This window comes from Protopterus annectens, chromosome 11.part0, assembly GCF_019279795.1.
Source record: "Protopterus annectens isolate FY-2018-M chromosome 11.part0, PAN1.0, whole genome shotgun sequence".
NCBI classification, from domain to species: domain Eukaryota; kingdom Metazoa; phylum Chordata; order Ceratodontiformes; family Protopteridae; genus Protopterus; species Protopterus annectens.
Window position 1 is genome coordinate 1,160,994,345 of NC_056745.1, and position 26,602 is coordinate 1,161,020,946.

At 38.3% G+C, this 26,602-nt stretch overlaps 1 protein-coding gene across 4 annotated transcripts in view; it reads right to left on the reverse strand.

Moving 5' to 3' along the window:
- Nucleotides 1-26,602, reverse strand: part of RELN (reelin) — a 3,085,913-nt gene that overhangs the window by 1,558,370 nt on the left and 1,500,941 nt on the right. For all 4 annotated transcript variants that reach the window (XM_044088524.1, XM_044088525.1, XM_044088522.1 and 1 more), the window contains exons 12-13: nt 8,098-8,249; nt 6,281-6,396 (exon numbers count right to left, since the gene is read on the reverse strand). In XM_044088524.1, the coding sequence (XP_043944459.1) occupies nt 6,281-6,396; nt 8,098-8,249 (268 nt within the window). The remainder of the gene's footprint in view (nt 1-6,280; nt 6,397-8,097; nt 8,250-26,602) is intronic.

Genomic DNA, 26,602 nt, shown 5'->3' on the forward strand with positions numbered 1-26,602 from the left:
ATTAAATTAAGAGCTGAATAAAGGGATACATTTAGTTTTGTGTATGTATACTCCTGTAAGTGGTGTGCTTCTGTGACTTTTGTGTAGTGAGAGTCTTACAAAAAGGGTTTCTGTAAAATAAGGTATAGGACTAGGGTTAGGAGCTGGGTCACATTTAGCAAAAATAGTAAATAAGATCTGATGAAGTGAGAAGGGATGAGCATTATGGGAGCTAGGGGAGGAGCCAAATCAATGTCCCCTGTGGTGACGAGTCTTCTCTATTGCAGTGCACAGAATGGAACATGTAAAATGTATAGGCTGTGTAATGCATATTATTATAATATATTTTCCCCATCCTTTATAAATAACTGTCATTACATTATAAACTATGTTAAGTTTTTCTATAAAATATTCAGGGATGTCATTTTAGGCACCATTTTGTCAATCTGGTTTGTGCCAATACCAATTATATTTATAAAAGTCATCTTGCAGATATTCTTTTAAATTACATTTTGGATTTGAGTTGCACAAATTCACTGTTATAGTTCTGGTGGCAATGATCCATAGATGGTACATTAAAAACTGTTATGGGCACATATTGTAAACCATGTTTAAAAAATAAGCATGCTTCCCATTTTCACTAATTGATTACAATACAGTTATTACTTTTTAACTATATGGAATTTTGCTATGAAATTTTGAGGGTAGTCATTTTAGGGACTCTGCAATGCCATTTTCAAGGCCGATATTTTAGGGACTCTTCTGTCTGTACACTGTTACAAAACATTGAACAGTTTCATTTGACAAAGTTGTTTAACTGTCACTTTTTCAAATCCCATTTTGGATCTGAGCTGCAAAACTTCAGTGCCATAGTTTGGGAGCTGTCATCCATAGATGGTATGTTGAAAATATGAGTTCAAAATGTTAAGTCTTGGCAATGTTCTCTGCACTTAATCTTGCAAAACTGTGTGCTGCCAACTTTAACTATCTGATTTTTGTACAGGGCAAGGAATTTTTAAGTTTGGGGAATTATGGATGACATTTTCTGGGAAGTCAGTTTAAGGACTCTTCTGTCAATCTGTTGTGTGGCATTGCATGGTTTATTTTCTAAATACCCAAACAAACAGCAGCAGGGTCACCACAACAAAAAGCATAAAATATTTTATTAGTAACAGGATAAGCGCTTAGCATTTTTAAAAGTAGTGTATACAGTTATATGCATGTCAGTTAATGGTAGGATCTGATGAAGGAAATTGTTTTCTGAAAGCGCTTATCCTGTTACTAATAAATTATTTTATGCTTTTTGTCATGGTGACCCTGCTGCTTTTTGTTTGGATATTTTTTACATTTTCTACAGAAGGGTCCTTGGTTGCTGCAGTGCTGTGTTTTGCTGTTATACTTTATTTTCTAAATACCACATTACAGTTGTTTTCACAAATCTGGTTTGGAACCAAGTTACACTTGTTTGTCCTCAGATGATGTGTTGAAATTTTGAGCTTAAACTATTAAATTCTGGCACTGCTGTGGGCATTTGTCGAAAATAATGTTTCAAAAAAGTAAATTAGTCATTTAATTAACTGATTGATTTTAGAGCTATAACTTTTTAACTATGTAGAATTCTACCAAGATGAATTCAGGATAGTTGTTTTAGGGACCCTTCTATCTAATGTATGCCGCTGCACATTTTTCTTGTGTAAACGTCATTTGCCTTTGTTTTCACAAATCTCATTTTGGATCTGAATTGCATTAATTCAATGTCACAGTTCAAGCAGTGCTTGCTCACATATGGTATGTTGAACATTTTAGCTGAAATGTTGCATTTTGGCAATATTATGTAAACTTGTTAAATGCGTATTTACGAAAGTATGTTGTCTATTTTAACATCATTTGATGGGTTTATAACATTTTAACTGCACAAAATGTTGATATGAAATCTTCAGGGTAGTCATTTTAGGGAACATTCTGCCTAACTGTTGGGTGTCGATATGTAGTTTATTCTGTAAATGGCATTTTGCACTCCTTTACAGAAATCCTACTCTAGATCTGAACTATACAATGCCGTAGTTCATGTTATAGCAACATTGTTGACATATGCTTAGCCAAATTAGAAAAAAAAAACTTTTTTCATGTTTTAGAGGTTTTCTAGCACAGCCCTTCTCAGCTCCCCTAGTTAAGAGTTTTTTTATATGTGGACTGTCTTTTCTGCCATGCTTATGTAGACAATTTCTATTTTTTTTAACACACCATGTTTACTGGAAAAGCTCACCCAGACACTGCTACAACTTGCTGTGAGGGAAAGGTTATTTTGTTTTTGCTTTCTTGTACTTTGTATTACTTCATTGCCTTCTTCTGTTTTGTATATTGCGATTTATTTTCTTTACACTGTGCTTTACTTGTATTCTGGTTTTAACTGCATACTTAAACTAGGAAAGAGACCACAACTGTGTCTTTTGTGATTCACACAGAATTTTTTCCCCACCCTCCCACAGTACTGTTGTGTTTTTAAACTCAACTCTCTTTCTAGTTGCCTGCCTCTTATTTTAATGTGACCACATATCTCCTACCCTCTCCTTTTTCACTGGCTATTGTGAGTAAACACAATATTATCATTTTGTGAAATCGCACCCCTTCAGCTATTTAAATTTATTAGTCATCCCAGTGTATTCCATAGATCCAGAATACAAAGTGCCCATCCCCCTTCCAATATATAGTGCTTTTTTTAAATTAGTGTCTCTCCACTTAGATAGCTAAAGCTTAAGTTACCCCCTCTTTCATATTTAATTGCTTAGTGCACACTGCATCTTTTAGGATATTAAACCATTTTTTCCATCATACCTTTAAAATCTGCAACATGTACTCTAAGACCACCAATTAATAGAAAGCCCACATTTTGCCTCTCAGTAGTTAATTTGGGATTAGTGCTTCTGGTGAGAGAATGAGCACAGAGATCTTATTTCCTGGAGACTGATGATCACTGGAAAGCCTAATAACTGCCTCATAGGTGACAGCTTGGAATTTGTGTTTATATTCTGCTCCTGGTGAGACAAGGAGTAGAGGGCATTGATTCCTGACTGTTTCTGGTTGGGCAGTGACTGCCTGTGCTTGACATTCCTGATTGGTTTAGTTGTTATTCAAGACATCTACTTGGAAAAGGCTAAAGGAAACCTACAGACCCTTGCATCATCTGAGACAAGACTGTGGATCAGCAAAGAGGCTGTGGCCTGCTTCTCATCTTGGGATTGGTATTACTGACTTGCTTCTGGTGAGAGAGGAAGCAAAGGAGCATTGTATCCCAGCAGCGTAAAGATGTGGTGAATCCAGCACTAGTAGTAGCCAGGCAGTAGCCATTCAGACAACCCCACTCTTTTCAGCAGTCTTGGCAGGCTAATTATTTCTTTTCATTAAATACTGCTTGATTTCCTGGTATCTAACCTAACTTCACAATATCTGCTTAAATAGGCCCATAAATCATCAGGGTCTACTTATTAGTCTCCCCTCAAGTGCTTGGCAGTGCCCTGTATAGGTGCAGGCACCTTGAGTTGACATTTTTTCTGTAAAAGCACCATTGAAATATCTCTAATACTTAGTTGCAGACAGTGACAACTAGCTAGCAGTGACACGCACTGCCCCCAAATTTCCAAACCGGATACTCCTGACATTACTTTATTTCTCACTCCAACTGTCTAATTAATAAAAAGAGTCTATTGCCGTGGATATTAACTTTCCCACTATCTCCATTACTAGCCTGATGAATATGGGCATCCTGAGGCAATGCAGAAATTGCCTCATGCTTACTGACAACCAGTTAATTCCCAGGCAAAATGATACGGTAAGTGAGAAATGTATTTACAAAATGTCACCGGATGCAAAGCTCTCACATAAAAACATTCCTAATGTCATCAAGGTTGTCAATGGAACACATACTGCACCCATCACATGCAATTCAAAGCAGACACATGGACCTACATATACTGAGGCACTTAAATGTAACCTTCCTAAACCCCAAAGACCTCCTAGATGAAATACACATAACAAATACCCTCTGCAGTCCCAAAGTATACTCTTTCAAAATAACACCCACATCAACATATACAGCTAGATCTCATACAACCTCTACTTCTAAGCCCATAAGGCAAGCCACCACACAATCCAACATTCTAGTCATTGCTGACTCCATTGTGAAACACACTGATGTCCCTCTCACCAGGCTGAGCAAGGAGAAAGTCATGGCTCATGGTCATTGGCTTATCAGGGGCCAGGATCTTCCATATCACAGATGAACTGATGGGTACCAGTATGACACAGTTATTGTTCATGTGGGTGTAAATGACCTGAGAGGTACCTCCCTAGACTATATGAAGAGAGACATAATGGAGTTCTTGGAATGTGTGTCTCAGGCTGGTATGAGCCTAGCATTGCACAGCATTTTGTCTTCTCCAAGGATGATGCCACAATAAGAACAAAAGATGACTGCCTTTAATAGTGAGCTTAGTTTGTGGTGTCATTCTTAAAGGGTGCTCTTTGCAATTCCCTCAAGCATATCTTTGACTTCAGTTCTGACATCAATCAACATGGGTTCCTGCCAGGGAACGTTTGTCTGGCTAACCTGATTAGTTTTTATGAAGTATTTATTAATTCACTGGATTGTATACTTGCACTAGATGTTGCTTATTTAAATGTAGCTAAAGCTTTTGACCCCATCCCCTTTGGTGCAATACTGCTAAGGACTAGGAGGAAAGCCTTATGTCACAAAATGGGAATCAAATGGGCTTTGAGGCAGAAAACAAAAAGGTTAAAAAAACTGTCTTTTAAATGACAAATTTATCAGGGCCGGAGATCCACAGAGATCAGTCCTGAGCCCTCTACTTTCTGGATTATTAATGACAGGAAGAGCATGTGGATCAGCAAAATTGCTATGAATGGCTGGGTTGTGTCCAGCACTAATGACCACTGTGTACTTCAAGGTATCGTGATTATATTTACACTTGGACTACTTCCATTGGCATGAAGTGTAATACTAAAAAGTGCAGAGTAACGCAGTTTGGGAATCAAAATATGTCATATCTGTATGACCTACATAATGAGTTCACAGTAAGAGATTCAAAAATATTTCTGGACTCATCCTTCCATTTCGAAGAACATGTTAAAGCCACTACAAGAAGATGTTACTGCTTTAATAGAGACAACCTACGTAGCATTACCTGCAGGAACAACAGCAGTCCTTGTGACATTACTTATCACTACCTGTACCCCAATAAAGGAGTTCTGAGGCTCACTTTGAATTTTTAACATCTTAATAATTAGGGGACTAGAATGCATTCAGAAATCATTCCCTAGGCAGTTAACAGGGCTGTCTGTTCTCTCATATAAGAAGAGATTGGAACATCTTTTTCTGTTCTCATTAGGGTATAGATTAATAACACGTGACTTAATTTTGATATTTAAATGTTTACCAGATGAAAGCATGGCTGCAAATTTTAATATTGCTTTTGCCAACCATTCCTAACAGGAATTCAAACTTAATAGAAAATTTAACAAGTTTTAAAAATGATGTCAAGAATGTCTTCTTTCAACAGCTTATGGAATGCTCTTCCACTGAATATATGACATGCCAAAAGATTATCCTTTTCAAAATAATGTTAGAGCAATGGTTTAAGAACTTTGCATACACTCTGGGATTACATATCATCAAACTCTTAAGTGGCCTGTCCAGGCACTGATGTTACAATCTACAAGTTTAAACAATGAACACTGAATAATTACATAAACAAAAAAGTCTTGTGTGACAATTATAATATACAAAAAGGAAAGAATGATTGCTAGAACTATATGACTGATATGACAAGTTTAGGGACAAAGCAAAAAACTATTTTTTTCAAGGAGTTGTGGAAACACTCATAAGCCTGCCTAAGGAAATGGTGAATACAAAAAGAGAACAAAACCATCAGTAATGCATTTAACAGCCACAGGGTGATTCCACTGACTTCAGAAGAGGGTGTTTGTATTATTTATAAAAGAATGGCAATTTATTCAACAGACACATAAATAAGCACAAAGAAATCAAAAAGGCTTTAAGTAGCTTTGAGGTCCATAAATCATTTAAGTCCCACAAAATCTCATCTTTTTAGTTTTTTCTATGTCTATATCCAGTATTACTTTTTAAAATTGTTTTAGATTGCACACCGCCTATACTAATGGAGAGTTATGTTTCACTGGTAGCTACTTGACCACAATCTTGTCCTTTTAAATGGTTATACTACATAGTGGACTTATAAATATATATAAAAGGCTGTGCACCTACCTTATATGATGAGTAAGGAAGCACGTCTAATATGATGTGTTCTTTTCTTCCCTCAGTCTTTGCATAAAGAGTTACATCATTGTTATGAGAGTCTCCTGGGTCACATGATCCGCCGCCTGTAGAAAAAGACAAACAAGTCACATCAGTCTTACAAAGCTTTCTACTGAGACCAAGTATGGTATGTTTAGTTTGACTGCTAAAAATTTTCATTTGTACAACAACCCTTTCTAGTCATGTTCAGTTTGAAAATTTTATATTCATTTCATAAGTGACACATAAGAAATTCTTCATAGAATGATGACTGCATATATAGGAAACTCTAAAGTTTTCATAACAAACTAGAAATGTTTCATTGTATTTGTGCTAGCATGATTTAAAAATGTTGTAATAGGACAGTTTCACCTGGTGCAAATATACATTAATTACACTTGTCTGTTTAGGTTTTTCTTGTGTTGGATGGATGCAGACTGTTTAAAGTAAAATGACAAAATGAGCATTGCCAAATTTTAAAGGTGGCCAATGGCCAAAATCTGGGTGCCCATCTGCATTGCTGGGAATATAGACTTGTAAATAATTTTAGCCTATAAGAGGGTCACTTAAGAAGAAAGGCCACAGTGCACACACAAACAAATTGCTTATAAACAGGAGAGCTAACATTTGTTCATATAATAATAATAATAATCTGTTTGTGGTGACCGGGCACAGCTTGATATTCTACCTGCTCTCTGGTGCATGCAGCTCCAGAATGTGTACATAGCAGAGAGTACATTTCCTCGTGATCCATGGCACGTAACCATGGTAGTGGATGGGGTATGACTAATGCAAAAAGTACAAGACCTAACCGCTAATCTCACAATTTACTGGATAATGCATATCGCCCTCTAATAGATCATGGCAGTACTCTAGAATGTAATCTTACATGGGATTCATACAGGTTTCAGCACTCACTTCCCATCTTGAACAGTACTATCGAAGACACAAATGGGGACTTTCAAAGGCCAAGTGCATTACAGGCAAGGTAGAAACTATTACTACTAAGACTGAAGGATAATTGGAAATGCAGCATTTAAATTATTTAAAATGTATTAATGAAAAATGAATAAATAAATATGACACACGTATAAATAAATTATAGACTTTTGTTGCTGTGCTCTGTTAGAAACATTAAACATTTAGTCAATGTAAGTGTTAATAAAAAATACTGAACCTTTTTGTTTGCCTTCTATGACATGTGGGTTCACATTTTTCCAGGGAATTAATAAAATAGCCAATTAATTAATACTTGCTTTGCTTAATACTTTTTATGGATCTATTTATTTATTTTTGTCAGATAAGGATAAATGTTAGAGATACAGTGTCAGATCTTACATTTTAGATAAGATGTGCACAAACATACACAATAACATCTCAGAAATATTATCATGAAGTAAGAACTCACCAGCACACAGCATAAGATACTCCATTGTAGAATTAATTATCCATTAAGCAAACACAGTGATTAGTCGATATATATATATATATATATATATATATATATATATATATATATATATATATATATACACACACAACACAGCAGACAAGGGCAAATAAATCACGAGGAAACATTTACTTAGCAAGGATGTTGAGATAAAAAGTTAATAAAGAAGGGAGCCTTATTAAATGATCATTTTACAATAAACCAGAAAACCAATCTCACAAAAAGTAAATCAAAACTTCAATATCTTGACAAGTGTTTTGCCTAATTAATTAAACTTTTTTCTGTTAGCCATTCATTACATGGAAGCTAAAAATGAGTGCAAAAATACTTCACTCACCCATAGTGAAATAAAACCTCAAATTTCCAGATGCTGTAGTGTCTAGGTATGGGGTGCACATTTTCCTTTCTCCCTCTCCAATAAATACAAGAGCAAAGCCAGATTCCAGTGATCCACATTCAGTGCTAGGGACAGCTCCAGAGATGTCCCACCTGTAGAGCATTTTGGGAAGGAGAAAGTAAATCTTTCATAGAAATCTAGTTTATCTTAAAATGCTTTGACTAAAATCAAAACTCCTTAGAAAAGAATAACTTCCAAGGTCAACAGTTCATACACAATGATTCTCAGAGCAGAAACAGATAATTGCATGATACAGTTACCCTTTTCTTGCAATAGCTGCGTGATAAAAGATGGTAATTTTCAAGTGAAGGTTTTCTCACTAGTAATAAAACAAACATTTAACTATGCAAACAAAGTAAGAGTAAAATCACTTATATTTAGCCTTGAACACATTGACAATCACTTAAGCTTAAAGACCACCAAATCTGCAGTCTAGCAAACTACAGTATAGGGTTGGACAGTATCCAAAGAAACAATGGCATATATAACACTGCAGGTAAAAAGATGCAAATTGCTGTGGATGGGATTCATGAACATCTTATACCTAGTACAGACCCCTTACTCAGTTCTAGCACCAACATAAGTGGTGCCATAAAAATTAAACTGATCCACCAAAGTCCTCTCACCACAGTCTTCAGATATTTGTGCTACGTTTCTACAGCAATGGTGTTCATGTTCCTGTAATTTCAAGCAGCAGATGGACTTGGGTAAGTCTTAGGATTGATTTGTACTGCCAGAGAACCTATGTAGTTCTACACCTAAACAAGGTAGATTACAGTCCTTCAAACAACCTGACTTCATAGCACATTGAGCCCCCCCCCACCACCACAAACACATACACATGCATACTACTAATAGGTGACATGCACTGTAACTTTATTCCATACATGAGCTGCATTTTTGCTCATTCAACAATCAGTGTCCTTGGGTACCTTTCACTCTAGACAGAAGAGATCAGCACATATACCCTTAGCTTAGCCAACACAGCAAACCAAATTCACATGCATGACTCCCAAAATCCCCCATGTGAACCAGTGGTTACTGCAGTACTCTAACTTCTCTGACTCATTTATTCTGCTGGCAGTCTGCATTCCATGCCCACATAACCTACCCTATCAGAAATGGGATCCATGTCCCCTGCTCCCACCCATCCTGCCAGATAGTGGCATCATACCCCTACCCATTTTGATCTGTCAGTAACTGAATTTGCCCTTAACTCTCTCACAACTCCCATATATGGAGTACAGTTACTTTTCACCATACAGCCTGTAAGTGACATCATCACCTGCCTGCTCCTCAGTCATCTCACTGAAAGTCAGATTCTCCCTCATGGTTTATAAATCCAGTCAGATGTGAGCTTCTATCCTCCAGCAAGGCATTATTCATCAAACCTGGCTACATCTCCCAATTCTGATATGGTAATCAGTTGCCCACTCTCCATCACCTAAATTAACAATCAGAGTCTGTGTCCCAAAAGTGTTTTCCCTGCATGTCACTAATCACTTAAAACCTGCTTAACCCTTCATCCACATGTTCCTTTTTTCCTGAGGCCATGATATATCATATCAGACACAGCACTTTCAGGGGCCCTATTATGCTAATGAGGTGTACTGTTAATCTGCTAAAAAAAATTACATCCTGTTAGCACCATTTATGATGTCCAACTAAGTGCACCACTGTAAACATCCACTGTAGTGTTATCACTAGGCAAACCTCCCACTGTCCTACCTTACCTGCTTTAAGAGCATTCACAGGGTCATTAGAATTCCAAAGTCGTACTCTACAATCTCTGTCCTTAAGATTTAGAATTGTGCCTTGCCACCATACTACTCAGTAAAAGTAACGTCTTTCGGCTTTTCTCGGTTAGGGGTCACCACAATGGAACTCCGGTCCGCTAATGATTGGCAGTGGATTTTTATGGTGCTGAGTTGCCAGCCTAATGCCCAGCCTTCAAATAAGGCACACCCATTCATGCACGCACCTACCTGCATGTCTTTAATGTCACTCGACTGTGAGGAGGACATGCAGACTCCACACAGAAGGCACTCCAGCAGAGAATCGAACGGGAGAACCTCTTGCTGTGAGGTGACAATGCTAACCGTTGCACCACCGTGGCCCCCCAGTACCACCAGGCAATTCATTGACCCACCATACTACTCAGTACCACCAGGTAATGCATCGACCAGCCATACTACTCAGTACCACCAGGCAACGCATCAACTCACCATACTACTCAGTACTGCCAGGCAACGCACTGAGACTGTTGTCTCTTAGGGAAAAATACTGTAGTAGAGAGTTACATTACTAACCTTTAATGCTAATATTTTTAATCCAGATTTGCAACAAAAATGACTGATCACTTTAAGTCCCTAAAGCAAAACAACACATATTTGACTAGGAAAAGGTTGGTTAATCAGTTTCTGATTTTAAATTCAACATTAAGGCTCTTCCAGCAAATCATATCATTGAAATCATACATTAAAAAGTAAAATATAAAATAATTATGCATACAATCTAATGCTGAACATTAGCAAAGAAACCAAGACGCAGTAAGGTTCAGTTGTTTAAGCAAGAACTATGTAATACTTGCCAAGTGACAGCAGCATTCTTGAAAATGTATTCTGATCACTGAGCAGTACAAATTAATTTATATAATGGCATGTAAAGCTAATCAGTTTTAATATCAATGTAATTTTAATTGCTGCTTAAACTATAAATGTTTGCCCAAAAGCAGTATCACTGTTAACAGCAGCTGAAAGTATCTATATCTTCAATTTTCATGTTTACACTGTTTATTTTACCTGGCAGCTGGGCTTGGCCAAGGACTCTTTTCAGTCATGGCACGAGTCATGATACTAAGATATTATAAAGCACCAAGTGCACAGAAAATACAAATACTGACATATAACAATCATTTAACTACACAGCAGATTAATTTACAAACAATAAATACACTGACCACATGACACAGGGTTATTACAAGGCAGCGGAGAGTGAGTAATCATTAAGAAGGTTGTAACGTATATCATTCAGTCTGATCAATTAAAGTATTTACATTGCACTACATGATAAAAAGCTAATCAACCATCACATGTTAAATAATAGTGACTGACACTCTGAGGTGTTTAACAGTCAACTAAATAATAAATAATTATCCATATAGATGATTATGATTGGGTCTCCAATTATAACCAGCATATTATGTGTTCAAACTTCGCTAAGAAGGTGAATTTCATTGCATCCATATCAAAACACACAACATAAGATTAAAATTAGGGATCTCCTCATAACCATTTCTAGTGTATGGAGCTTTATCTGTTCCATGTACTACCAGTGACAGAAAAATGTGTAATTGTGTGAAATGGTTACCTTCTCTGAAAGCCAGTAAACGCTTAGCACTGTCAAACAGACAGAAGTGCAGCTTTCAGACTTTTTTCCCTAAGAATTCTAGACAAATCCAAAAATAATAGGGGGAGGTTAAATGATCAAAATCAGGGACCGTTTTTACTCACTGTTCTTCCTCATTTAAGAAAGCTAATCAAACGACAGATTTTGCATCAATATACATTTTATGAGCAATTAGAAGCACAAAATTCTAATGTCTGGCGTTATTTAATGACATTTATGAGAGACATAGCAAAAATATGAGACAAACTCAGAGACAGCTGAAAGGCATGGTCAGCATGCAGAAACAAAGCTGTTTGATCTTCTGCTACTGTTCTCCGTCAGCTGGGACTGTCTGCTGTTAGTGCTTAGTGCAACATATGATCGTAACAGCACTTAGGGGGGTGCTTAATAATTGTTATATTAACAATTGTTAAGCACCCTCCTTAAGTTCTATTACAAACAAGTATTGTGCTACAGAAGTTCTTAGCAAGTTTATTTTTTCCTATTATCGGAGTGGCAGTCTCAGTCCTCTATGTACTACTTAGCAGTTGCATTCGTATGAGGATTTATGGTGGTTAACAACAAGCTTAGATTTAAATTCGCCAAAATCTGTTTCACTTATAACATCTGAAAAGAGCAGGTTCTAGGTGGCATAAGATAGTTTAACATTTTTTTTAATCTAAGGCTAACCCCAAAAGTAGACTTGATGCATTAGTATTTCTTGGTTATGTGACCTAAGAAGACAATAGTATGTCTTAGTTTAATTTGTTAGCTCAGGAGGGAAAGTAATCTTGACATACGAGCATAAAATTAAGGAAGTCTAATAATGAAGTTGCTCTGCCTATAACTTCTTCTTTCTTTAGAGTCAAACTCTGATGTTTATTTTGACATAATAAAGAGATAAATTTACAAATCTTGTTCCCTGTTGAAAAAACAACAATATTGCTGGGGAATTTAGGGCAACACTATGGGATATTTCCTAATGAGGGCACAAGGGAATTTATGCACACAGATTTTCTGGCTTCAAAAGTTATACATTTTGATAACCTGCAATATCATTTTAGTTACACGGGATCCTGTTCTATGCTAACCTCAACACAGCTGTTAAATATAAGCCAAGGATTTGGCCTGATTCCCATTTAGCTATAATGGTTTAACTATAATGGCAAACTCAGGTTCACAGGACCAAATATCTGGACAGCAGTAGCATCCATTAGTTTCAAGGAGAAATAAAACTCATGTACTCAGTTTTGGTGGTACGCACAGTAAAGTTATTCCACTGGAGTCAGTACCAAAGTGCCTTGAAGTTCTTTTATATTTCCTTCAGTATTGTATTTAAGGTTCTTCCAGGTTTGAGGAGCAGCAGATTTTCTGTATGTAACTTGTTTATAACTAAGGGGGGATCCCAGTCATTGATAAATAGAGAAGTAAAGAATGTACCAAGAACTGACATTGGGGTACACATAAGTTACTAAAGCCCACATCTGATGAGATCTACTAATAGATTACTTGAAGGCATTGCTCCACCAGGTAGTTATGAGTACACTTGACAGGGCAGTCCCCAAGCCAAGATGTTTAAGTCTGTTCAGAAGGAGACTGATCTACAGACTCTAAAGTGTTTCTCATATCTATAAAGATGGTACCAGTGAGAATGCATTTTTGCTATACTGGACAGAGCTATGTCCATGAAAGTAGAAATGATCAACAGTGCATTGCATTTGTCGAGAAGCAGTGCTGTGCTAAAGCAAATGTTTACTGTAAATCCTGAAGTGTAAAATATGTAAAACATGTAACTTTGAGTGTAAAATTATTTTCAACAGAAAGGCAGCAAAACAGTTTAAACTAAAATTAAATGAGCTCCTCGACCGTGTAACATCTGAATTGTCTAGATCCATTACCTTATTTAGACTAAACCTATATATCCAGAATAAAAAGTACTCTGAAAACAGGAAGATCATCATCCACTTTTACATTTAAACCTTGAACTTTTTACATATAGTGAAAGCAGCTTGATGCTGCCTTACTCCTGGATCGTGCAAGGGAATTGTATATATGCACAGAGCTCAGACTGTAATCCATTTGGCTCGTGGAATCAGGCCACTATTTTTTCTACTTCTTAGCCACAGGCTGGTAAAAGTTCAGTATATTTCTTCAGCTATTTGTAGGGATTAATCCAGATAAGATTCTAGTTGCACTTCCTCATTACCCCAGCTGCACTTGTAAGTACATTTATTTTATATTTACTTGTGCAACTTTAAAGCTGTTTGCATGCTTAATTTTACCAAGTGCAGTACTTATTTTTATTTATTTCAAGTAAAGACTGATATTATTCAGTTTGTGTCTGGTGATTTATTTGTTATAACCACAAGGGTATAAATATTGAAATGGTGCACTATGGCTTTTACCATTAAAAAAGCCACTGATGGGGTTACTGCTACCATACAACTACTTAACAGTTGGCTTATTCTAAGGATAAACAATAACTGTATTTCTGATAAGCTAGTGTATTTCTAGCCAGTGGCAACATTACTGCAAAGACAAGAAAGAGGATTGTGGTAATGGCAGATATCATCAAGTCTTTCTGGAGACTGTGTGTTTGTGTGTGTGTGTGTGTGTGTGTGTGTGTGTGTGTGTGTGTGTGTGTGTGTGTGTGTGTGTGTGTGTGTGTGTGTGTGTGCGTGTGTGTTTCCACGTGTGTGTGTGTGTGTGTGTGTCCACGTGTGTGTGTTTCCACGTGTGTGTGTGTGTGTGTGTGTGTGTGTGTGTGTGTGTGTGTGTGTGTGTGTCTGTGTCCACGTGTGTGTGTGTGTTTGTGTGTTTCCACGTGTGTGTGTGTGTGTTTCCATGTGTGTGTGTGTTTTCCATGTGCGTGTATGTGTGTGTGTGTGTGTGTGTGTGTGTGTGTGTGTGTGTGTTTCTGCACAAAATAACTGTGGTGAAATTTCAGTTACTTTGGGTAAAATTGTCCTGAAGTGCATTGTGCTTAGTCTAAAGTAGGTGATAGGGAGCCGTGGTAATAATTGTAATCTATAACTATGCAATGTAAAGCTGATTTGGGGTGTGGCAGGTGTTGGCTACTGTGACAAAGCGGGATACTGCCAGCACAGCTATCTGGAATTTTGTAAATAATTACTGTATATGTCATTTGTCAATATCAACATGATCTGTATAAGATGCTTGTGCAGTGGCAACCACCTTATAGTTTGGGCAAAAGGGACCATAGCTAGTCAACCTGTGCCATTCTTTCAAAGGTGTGTGTGTGTGTGTGTGTGTGTGTGTGTATGTGTGTGTATAAATCAAATCTCAAAGAGTGTGTGTGAGCTACTTGGGCAGGGACATGAAGCACTGGTTGGATAGAGATGGTGCTGGAGGTCTTGGCTTGGACACTTCACTGAGATCTCAACTCAACTCTATAGCTGTGCCATGGGGAGTCTTACTGGGGATTTGGAGAAAGAGGGAAAAACCAGCCCTGGACTGACTGTGGTCTCTGTGTGCTCTTAAGAGAAATTGCACTTGATGCAGAGAGCTGCATCTGGAAATACTGTGTGTGCACTTGTCATCCTTCACAGTGTACATTCCCCCAATGGCGCCAGTGGTGAGGATTCAGGCTCCTTGATTACTAGTCCAGCGGTGGGTTGTCACAGCTACTATCCAAGGCAACTGTACACATTTACTAAGCTCTTAAGACTGCTCACCCCTCTTGTATTATTTAGTGCCGATTATGTGAATTTAAATTATGTACAGCCATATGTTTCAACCTTTTAGCAGAAGAAATCAGGACAAAGGTTGACATAAGGGGGGGGGGTCAAAGGCCCAAAAATAGGGAAAAATTAAAAAAAAAATGCTCTTATAAGCTTAAAATAGAATAATTGAATTTGTGTTAGCATGCATTTTTCTGAAGGATACGAAGTCTGAGGCACACATTTATGTCATCTCAGAACATCCCAATGATTTGCAGGAAAATGACAAATTTTATGAGGAACAGTCAAAAATATGTGGCAAAAATCTGGACAGCTGAGATGTTTGCATACTTCACATATAAATTGGAAGCAGATATGCAGATCTTGACACAATAGAGGATCATGAAAGCAGATCATTAGTCACAGTCATCAGACATCAAGTCATACAGGTGGCTATACATCATGTTTGTCATGTTAATGTTAATATTAAGCAAACTTTACTATATAAAGAAGCTGTATATATTTTGAAATTCAATACATTGCATCCCCATGGTCTTAATGAAGACTTTAATTGGAGAGTATTGATTTAATGTAATGAATTTAATGAATTTATATTAATTGTTTTATTGTATGATTGCTTTGTGCAGTAGTATAAATGTAGTTTTGGTTGTTGTAAGGTTTATACTCCTTGAAGGCTATGGCCGAGACGTCAGAGAGATAATAAATTTGTTCTGGAAGTTGTGGATTTTCTTGTTGTTTCATTTCATCTTCTGCTGGTTTTTGGTTGTTTATATACATGTTGACTGATCCGCAACTTCATCTGCCTCGAATTTTTCGTGAGACTATGGATGGTACACAAATGTCGTTGGATAATTTTTTAGCCAACAATGCAGATCGGGGGGAACGTAACTCTTCCCTAAGGAACTCAGCTGGTAACAATTTTTCTGTTTGGGATAAATGGGAAGATGATAGACGTAAGCGTTTCCCAAATCCTTTTAATAATGTGGGTCGTAAACTGCCGACATCTATTAGCATTGAAACCAAGTCTTTATTTGATGAACTTGAAAAAAATATGTGGAAAGAGACCGCTACATTTTTTAATATCTGTGGTCTACAGAAGTACATTGATAAAGACATAACACCGAGGGGACTCAGAGTTTATAAAGATCCTACTACTCCATTTGATTTATCTAATGACATTGATGCTGCTTTCCAGAAGCGCTGGGTCGCAGCAGCTCACAAATGTGTTTCCGAATGGGTACATATATTAATGGAACGTGATAGAATTAAACAAAAGGAGCTGGGTGTAGAGATAAAAAAATTATGCGATAATTTACTTTCCTGTACTCCTGCTTCTACTATGGATGATTTCCTTAGTACCATGAATGGGAAATTAAAAGATTATGAAACCTTACTAGTAGAAAGGAAGAAGGGGAAACTACTCAGAGATATACGGGACTATGAGAACAACAAAGCTTTCCTGTCAAGAGCCAATCGGAATAAGCCATGTAAGCGTGTCCAGTTTCAAACAGATTCTAGGAATGATAGTTACTATAACTCTTCACTTTCAGCGTCGGAAGGTGGCTATACTTCGTATGAAGAGGGGGAGAATATAGATACAGAATTTCCTGTGATGCCAGTGCCACAACAACCTGAAAGATTTCATCAAACTTTTCGTGGAGAGACTAATAACTTCAATAGGGGTCAACAAGGAAAGAAACGCCAACGAGAATTTTATGGTCCCTCAACTAGAGAACAAGCATTTCAGGGGGGACATAAAAGAGGTAAATGGTGACATTTTGTTACCTCCTACTAATGACTATATTGTTAATTTGTCAGGACATTCTTTCTCTGATATTGAAGTTGCTGTTCTTAATTGTGGACTGAAGTTTATTCCTACTGTAATTTCTCGTGTACATGAGATGAAAAGTGATGTATATAGATTTGGTAGAAAGTTACATTTAAAAAGTTTTTTTGGTAATATACACAACCGTTTACAGTCTATATCTTCTGAAGACAGTATGGATGTCTCCTCGGAAAGTTTTTATTCCTGTACATCAGATGTAATTCCTGATGCATATTATAGATTTAATACTGAATGTGTTCAAACATCTAGTGGTTTTGTACCTCCAGTTTTAAATAATGATGTCTTGCATTTTGTGAATATGCTAAATTTTTCCATTGAATCTGCATTTAGTGAATATATGAAAAATAGAGGTAATATACAATACAATTTATGTTTCAAAGAATGGAAAGCTGTAGTAGCATTGAGTAACAATAGAGAAATTATTTTAAACCATCTGATAAGGGAAATAAGTTGGTTGCTATGCATTTTTCCCAATATCATAAAATGTGTATGGATCATTTAAATGACACTACTGTTTATGAAAAGGTGGAATGGAATCTATACAATGCTGCTTTAGATGAGTATAAGGAATTACTAGATAAAGGACAAAGGTTAGGCTATCTTTCTGCAGCAGATGTAAAAAACTAATTTAAAACTGAAGGCTGCAAAATGGCTACCTTTTATTGTCTCCCTAAAATACATAAAGACCTGAGAGCTCCACCTGGGAGACCTATTGTTTCTGGTTGCAATTACTTTTTACACAGTCTAGGTGTTTTTTTACATAACTTTCTCTTAACTAAAGTCAAGACTCTGCCATCTTACATCTCTGATGTCTTTGATTTTTTGGACAAAATAAGGGATGTTAAATGGAATAGAAGTATGTATTGGGTTACGGTTGAAGTTAAGAGTCTATATACCAATATTAACCATTCTTTTGGTATAGAAGCTATTAGGTTTTTCCTAGGTGACCATCCGGTTACAGAGTATATTGTTGAACTCATTTATTTTTCTTTAACTAAAAACATTTTTGAATTTAATGATTCTTTGTACCGACAAAAACAGGGTACTGCCATGGGGGCAGCTTTTGTCCCTATGTATGCTAACCTTGCTATGGGCCTATTTGAGTCTGAATTTTTATATAGGAATTTTTTTTTCGTAAATATGTCATTAAGTATTATAGGTTTGTGGATGATTTTATTTTTTTGTTGGAAGATGGTGAAGCATTGGTAGATCAATTTATTTTAGATTTACACAATAATAGATTTTCGTTGAAATTTGATGGGCTTAAAAAAGGTGTTTCTATTTCTTTTCTTGATATTCTGTTGAATATTGTTAATGGTAAAGAACTAGTTACATCAGTTAATAGGAAGTTTGAAGGAGGTACACAATATGTACATGGCACTAGCTGTCACCCTCCACATACAATAGAAGGTCTACCATATGGAGAAATGGTAAGAATTTCCAGACTGTGTAATACTGAGAGTGTATTTAAAAAGGAACTGAGTTCATTAATGAAAATGTTTCAACAAAGGGGCTATAGTGAAGAAATAGTAATAAATTGTCATAAACGATTATTTGCATATAGGTACAAAAAAGGTATTAATAATTGGTCTAATAGAGATCGGGCACAGTTAAATGATACGAATAATAGACAGAAAGATATAATGTATTTTGTTACAACTTTTGGCTGCTTCACTGATGAATTGGTTAAAATGGTTAATCATTTTTGGAAATATTTTAGCTTATTAAATAGTGTGTCTTTATGGCTGAATGCACATCTGAAATTTTCCTATAAAAGAGGGAAAATATCAAAGATTTTTTTAGTAAAAAGTAAGTTTACTATGCCTGTAGTTAACATGCAGCATAGTTTATCCATGAAGGGCACTTTGAGATGTGGTAAATGCAAAGCTTGTAATTTTGTAGTGTCTCATTTTTCTCATATTAATAATGTATGTTTTAATACATGTAATGTTTTCAATTGTAATTCCGAAGGGGTGATATATGCACTTAAATGCCCTTGTATAAAATTTTATATTGGAGAGACTAAAAGGGCTTTTAAGGTTAGGCTTTTAGAACATGCCAGGGATATTGTCAATAATAAAGAAGAAAGTTCTGTGGCTATGCATTTTAAAAATTTTCACCAAAGTAAAAATGAGGGGTTACAAGGTACTGTTTTAGAGCAAATACATCATGTTTGTCATGTTAATGTTAATATTAAGCAAACTTTATTATATAAAGAAGCTGTATATATTTTGAAATTCAATACATTGCATCCCCATGGTCTTAATGAAGACTTTAATTGGAGAGTATTGATTTAATGTAATGAATTTAATTAATTTATATTAATTGTTTTATTGTATAATTGCTTTGTGCAGTAGTATAAATGTAGTTTTGGTTGTTGTAAGGTTTATACTCCTTGAAGGCTACGGCCGAGACGGCAGAGAGATAATAAATTTGTTCTGGAAGTTGTGGATTTTCTTGTTGTTTCATTTCATCTTCTGCTGGTTTTTGGTTGTTTACATACAGGTGGTTATGTCTGAGTATAAAGGCAGAAAAACACACTAAAATCCGAAGAGTTTCCACAAGTAAGTGTGTGTGTGTGTGTGTGTGTGTGTGTGTGTGTGTGTGTGTGTGTGTGTGTGTGTGTGTGTGTATGTGTATGTGTGTGTGTGTATAGATAGATAGATAGATATAGCAGAGCAGCATCTTATCAGCACCACTAGTGTTTTTCCATGGGAAACACACAGTGGCAAGTGGTACCACTGAAATAAAATCACACCTACTAACAGACCAGCAGCTTCATGATCACATTTCAGTGGAGAGAGACATGGATGTTCGTTGACCTGTAATACCTACTGAACAGACCTGGAGACAAGAGTGGACATCCCACACTACTGAATACCAAGGTATGGGTAGTTCTTACCAGTCTTGCTATGGGACCTTCCACAGACAAATTAGGGATACACTGGGTATATCACAGACATCAACCTATAGAATACTCAAAATGTATTCTTCAATAAATAGCTGACACATGTGGATGAACACATCTGATTCCCTAACATGGCAGGAGGAAAACCAGGATCATGTGTGGCTTTTATGATATCACTGCCTTCCAGAAGTGTTGGGAGCCATGTGAAAGACCTCATTTTGGTGTCCACTGACACTGTCAGAGAAATAAGAAGTGTTGCCATTCCACCCATTTCTATAAAATGTGTAAAATGCACAGACTCATGTGTAGGGCTGCAATGTCCATGATTCCCACGTGTGACTGTGACATCCCCCACGGCAGCCTAGGTAAGTGCAGGCACACTGGTGCACTCATATATCTAAAGCCACAGTCAGTATGTATACATATCTCAACCTCCATGTCTCTATCTCCAATATACCTCTAATGTGCTGCATGTGATGCAGGATACCACACATTGACTTGATAATAGTGTCCATACTGAACCCACAAAACATGGTCAACTATCAATGTAAGACTACCCAAGAGTAAACCAAGAATGCAGTCAAGTGTGTGTTCAGTATGCCGAAATCTCACGTTCTCTGCTTGACTCATCTGATGGGCATTGCAGTTTGTCCATGCTGCAACCTGTCAGATGTTTGCAACATGCTGCATGCCACGCAGCTATTGTACTCTCCTCAGCTGAACCTGAAAATGGGATAATCAGGAAACAGGACACCCAACCATTATTACAGGGACTCTAAATCCATAACAGCAGGACCTGTTGCAATCTCCAACACAACATCTTCCACCAATGACACTCATGGCGATGGAAAACAACTAGCAGCTGCACCTCCCAGATGGTAGTTTTTCATAGTATTCACTAGTACAGGTACAGCAGCATAGTGTACCCCACCACTATTGGCCCTGATGTGTGCACAGTAGCAGTGTGGTGTCACACAGACCAGCTATGATCAAGTTACATAGTACATTAAACATCTCCACTTTCACCCCACAAGTAGCAGGCTGGCATGAAACACAGCCATCATCACTAGCACAAGTGCTTAGGAATACAAAAGCATATGGTTGTCTACACAACTTAGGGATGGGGGGCTACTGTTCAATTGAGCTAGGGCTATGAGTCAAAAAGGTGGATGTTATCAATGTCACAGATAATTCCGCTGTTAACTTGGGTGGTGAAGTGCATACTGGTCCATACAGTATGGTACTGCAATGGCAGATCATAGGGGAGGCAGTGTGGGCTCTGTGATGGGTGAACATAACTGGACGAGAGGAACTCTGGGGTATAGAGGTTGCAGAACTAGTAGAATAGGACTTGTGCCCCACCCTGGGGTAGCCATGCATGTAAACCATTCCTAATTATTCATTGCTTTTTATGCATCCATTTGAAAATTCCAGTTTTGTTATCTTTTATATATTGTACTCTCCTCAGCTGAACCTGAAAATGGGATCAGTGTTTTACCCTGGTTAACCATGGAAAACAAATAAATAAATATGCTAATGTGGTTAGATTCTGCCAGTGTCTATGAATCATTATATTTCAAAGAAGTACATCTGTGATATCAGGTGGACACATTCCTCACTGACATGCTGTGCAAAAACACTATGCATGTGCATGCACTGTACCACCTAGTGGTGCTAAGGGGCATTACACACAATTCAAAATACATGCAGGATGTGATTCTTAGGTTACCATTTTGTGTTGCTGTAATTTTGTAGCAATGACTGCTGATGCTAATGCTCCATGGGAGAGAACTGCCTTGTATGTTAAGGACAGAAAATAATGCAATTTCCCCTACACAGCAAATTCAAAAAATGTTTGTTGGGTCCTTATGCAGGTCCACTCCATAGGATGGATGGCTGGTAGGTTCTGCCAGATCAGTTGACCAGAATTATTGCTGTCATCTATCTCACTGACCAGTCTAGGCACCAGTTGAATGATTGGTGCCACCACTGTCTCAATGACCTGCAAGTATGAGAAGCAGAGGTGCGGCAGGAGCCTCCTTAATGGCACGGTTAGTGCTTGCCATTTGTTGTGTGTATTGTACTGTAGTAGCCTGTTTTTCACAGCTCTGTTCCTGATTAGATTTGTTTCCTCTCACAGATCTGATGATATTACAGGTTGGCTGCCATGACTGACTCTCTGTATGTTATGTGTGCTGTTGCTGACAGCTGCACTCTAGTGGCACTGTGGTGTTTTGAGGGGTGGTACACATAGCAATGTCCCTGGAGGCTGTGGCCTCCATTTCAAGCTTCAGCTTCACTACACATACCTTAGGTGGTACAGCTACTTATGTTCCATAGAAAATATACGTGACACTATAGATTGCGGTCACCACGTCTTGCCTCTTGTTAACTGCATGTACACATGGTAGTGTAGTATCTGTATGGGGCAGTGGATACCACGTCTGGCTTCTGCTTGATTGCAAATACACATTGAGCTGTAGCATTGTACTATATTCTGTGGGGTGTACTTTCCTACAATGAAAATTCACTTTTTCGAAATGGGAAAGTACATCCCCACTTAAGAGAAAGTGCACTTTAACGAAAGTGCAGTTTTGCTTAACCTCACTAGACCGAACCTACCGCACCACAATGGAGGACATTGAAAAATGGTCTATGTCCTCCACTGTGGTGTGATAGTCATGGACCTTAGGGTTAGGGCACAGGTCAAGGTAAGGGGATAGCCCTACTAACTATCCCCTTACCCTAACCCTAAGGTCCGTGACTATCGCACCACAGTGGAGGACATAGCCCGATTTGGAATGTCTTCCACTGTGGTGCGATAGTCATGGACCTTAGGGTTTGGGCACGGGTCAAGGTAAGGGGATAGCCCTACTAACTATCCCCTTACCTTAACCCGTGCTCTAACCCTAAGGTCTGTGACTATCGCACCACAGTGGAGGATATAGCCTGGTTTGGAATGTCTTCCACTGTGTTGCGATAGTCACGGACCTTAGGGTTAGGGCACAGGTCAAGGTAAGGGGATAGCCCTACTAACTATCCCCTTACCCTAACCCTAAGGTCCGTGACTATCGCACCACAGTGGAGGACATAGCCCGATTTGGAATGTCTTCCACTGTGGTGCGATAGTCATGGACCTTAGGGTTTGGGCACGGGTCAAGGTAAGGGGATAGCCCTACTAACTATCCCCTTACCTTAACCCGTGCTCTAACCCTAAGGTCTGTGACTATCGCACCACAGTGGAGGATATAGCCTGGTTTGGAATGTCTTCCACTGTGTTGCGGTAGTCACAGACCTTAGAGTTAGGGCACAGGTCAAGGTAAGGGGATAGCCCTACTAACTATCCCCTTACCCTAACCTGTGCCCTAACGCTAAGGTCCATGGCTACTAGCCCTTTCGGTTTAGCGGATTCGCTAGAGTGCACTTTCGTGAAAGTGCACTTTCACGTTAGTGTGGGTGTACTTTTGAAGTTCGAAGTAGTGAACTTTCATTCTTCAAAAGTACACCCATTATGTGCTGCAATAACAAATGTATATGATATGTACTGGCTTGCTTTTGTCCTTCTGCATGGGCAGAGTGAGATGGCAATTCTGCTGGCTGCCCCATGAGACAGCAGACACTTACAGTACAGAGGGGTTAGTGACATCCTATTTCCACACATGTACTGTGTATGTTGTACCAGCTTTGGATCCTTATCATTAATGGCACCCTTTCATTTGTGTCTCCCTTCTACAACTCATGATGGTCCATCTGTGGCACAGGAACATCAGCCAATGGCCCCTGTCAGCCTGGACTGTGACTGAGGTAGGTAGGACTACCTCACTCTGGGGGGATACTGTTTCATACCAGGCAGATAGCCTGTCCAATCACTTACCCAGTCAACTGCCCAGGTTCAGATAGAGCTGGAGCATGTGGTCGAGCTGGTGGTTGATTGGGGAAGGACACACTGCATCAACATCATCTTGCACCAAGTTTCAAACTTGCTAGATGGGATGGCGAATACCATCAGGTCACCTGAATTAGGTGTGGCCTATCCCACTGACCATCCTGACCCAGGACCTCCATCTAAAGGGTCCCTGTATCATCCCTCTGGAATGGTCTGCAATTGACATGCTGCTCAAACCCCAACCTTTCCCCAACAATTAGTCGACCCTTTGTTTGTCTGTTTATATGTATCCCACATCTCCCTCACTTATGTATGCACATATCTGTTCTGGTCATCTCAAGTCAAGTAAGTCAATTAAAACTTTATTGTCATTCAGACCATGCAGCAACAGTACATAGCTGAATGAAATTACATTTCTCTAAGCTCAAGTGCAAAAAAACATAAAACACAGAAAACTTACATCATCAACAACAACAACATCAGAGTTCAAGCCATCAGAAGGCACCAAAATGCAGTAACTATGCTTGTGACTATATCAGTGGCAAATTGCAGCAACCACAATAGTCCTTACCATCCACACCGTCACTAGCTTTTCACAACTCCAACAAAGTTCCAAGTCCAAGGCCATTCTCTCTGACCCAACAGAACCACCTCCGGTCTTGCATTGAAAAAAAAAAAAAAAAAAAACTCCACACCACTGTCAGCTTCATCCTCCAACTTCAGCAAAGTCCTAAGTTCCAGACCAGTCCTCTCTGACCCACCACAACTTAGAAATCCACAGCCATGTTTGCTCCATCTGTAAAAGGCAAATTCCCACAAAAATAAAAAAAAAAACACCATGTCTGCCAAACGATCGCACATCTGATCCATTCAAAAACAGACTTCCAATCAGACAAATCACAAACAAACACAAAAATGCACACTGGGAGCCACAGTAGCCGCAGCCATACAAGGTGCTGCCATCATAGCAAATTTGCTGTTGCATGTATTCTCTTTTTCAGGTGCCTCCACCTGCCTCCCACTCTTTTTCTCTTCCTTCATGCCTTTCACCCCAAATCTTTCCTGTACATGCACTGTATATAAAATACGTAAAATAAGGTCTTTCATTGACAAAAAGAGTATGTATCCAACCTTCCCCTGAGTACTGCTTTACCTTATTGTTTTCCTACTGTGTATTCCTTTGCTGGCTATACCCCATTCTTAATTTCCTTTTTTCACCCCTTTCATGGAACCAATAAGGTGTTCAGGTTACTGGGCAGCCATTGACTGGTCCTTCACACCTGCTGTATGTCTTTTACAGTGTGTAGTAGCAGCCTGCCATTGTGGGTGAATGATACTGATACCTTCCACAGCTGTTAAAAACATTATCATGAGTTTCATGTAACAAAGCATGAGACCATTACCTTGACCGTCATCATATGTTCTGGGTTATGTTGATCTGTTTTACGTATGACACTTCCCATCTGCCTTTTCTGACTCCTTAAAGTGCCACTATCTTCATACTCATGCAGTACGTTCCTGTTCCATTTTTCATGTCTGCTTCGCACTGCTCCATATTCTCTGTATGTGGTACAAGCCACACATTGCTCTGAAATGCAACTGGATGAATCCTGGCCACAGTCTTTGATTTTGTTAACCACAGGGCACTCCATATTCTTACTAGAATTATTATTAGCCTTCACAACTATACTGGAAAGGTCTTTAATGGTAGCTATCCAGTAGCCTTTGTTTGTTTCTAACATATGAGGCTTTGTCAGTACTTGTCTCTGTTGTAGATGGTTAATGAAGTATAACGTAGGCCTGATACTTAGCAGGTGCTTGGATGCTTGTTTTATTTTATTTATCTGCTTATTAACTGGGGTAGTAGACTGATATCAGAAATGCTCATTCTATGGATCTAAGCCTCTTCTGCAACATCAACAGAATGGTTTGGAGGGATAGGTTTATCTCATAGACGACACCACTACCCAGGAACAGACTTCCCATCCACATAAAACAAAGCTCATCCCTGTTCATATTCAAGCACAAATTTGATCTAAGGTTGGGAAACAAAACATTTATCTCCCAGGTCTGCCTCTGTACTAATACTGGACAGAGGCAGCTCCTATATGCTTTAACCAATGTATGGGCACCCTCATATTATCTATGATATTCTCTCTCTCTAAGGGTAGTATATAATTATTGACCATGGGATTGGTAAGGCCAATCCAACACAAAATGGGATATCAATTCAAGTACCAAAAGGGAAATTGGCTAGCCTTAAAATGGCCCGCAAGAGTAGCTAACCTAGTACTTACCTTCAACCTATGATATACAAGGAGCCTATTTCAGCCACAGCTTAGGAAATGCACAAAAGATAAGACAAAACACAATACAGTTCACATAACAGAAATCAAAAATACATTAGACATGAAGTTGCAATACAGAATTACAATGAGTTGAACAAAAAAACATTTCATTAACATGTCTGACAAGATATAGACACATATATACGAAAATTTGGGGTCTACTTCAGAAACCCGAATGCTCACTTATCGACTTTCAAAACGCTGAGATGAAAAGGCTGACAATCACACAACACGAATGTCCTGAAACACTGACTCTCCACTCCAGGTAAGTAACTGCTTAGCCATCCCAACAAAGTAAAATCAAAGGAAAGCAAGCCCACTCATATTGGGGGCTTTGCCCCCCCCACCCCCCCAACTAAATATACCAAC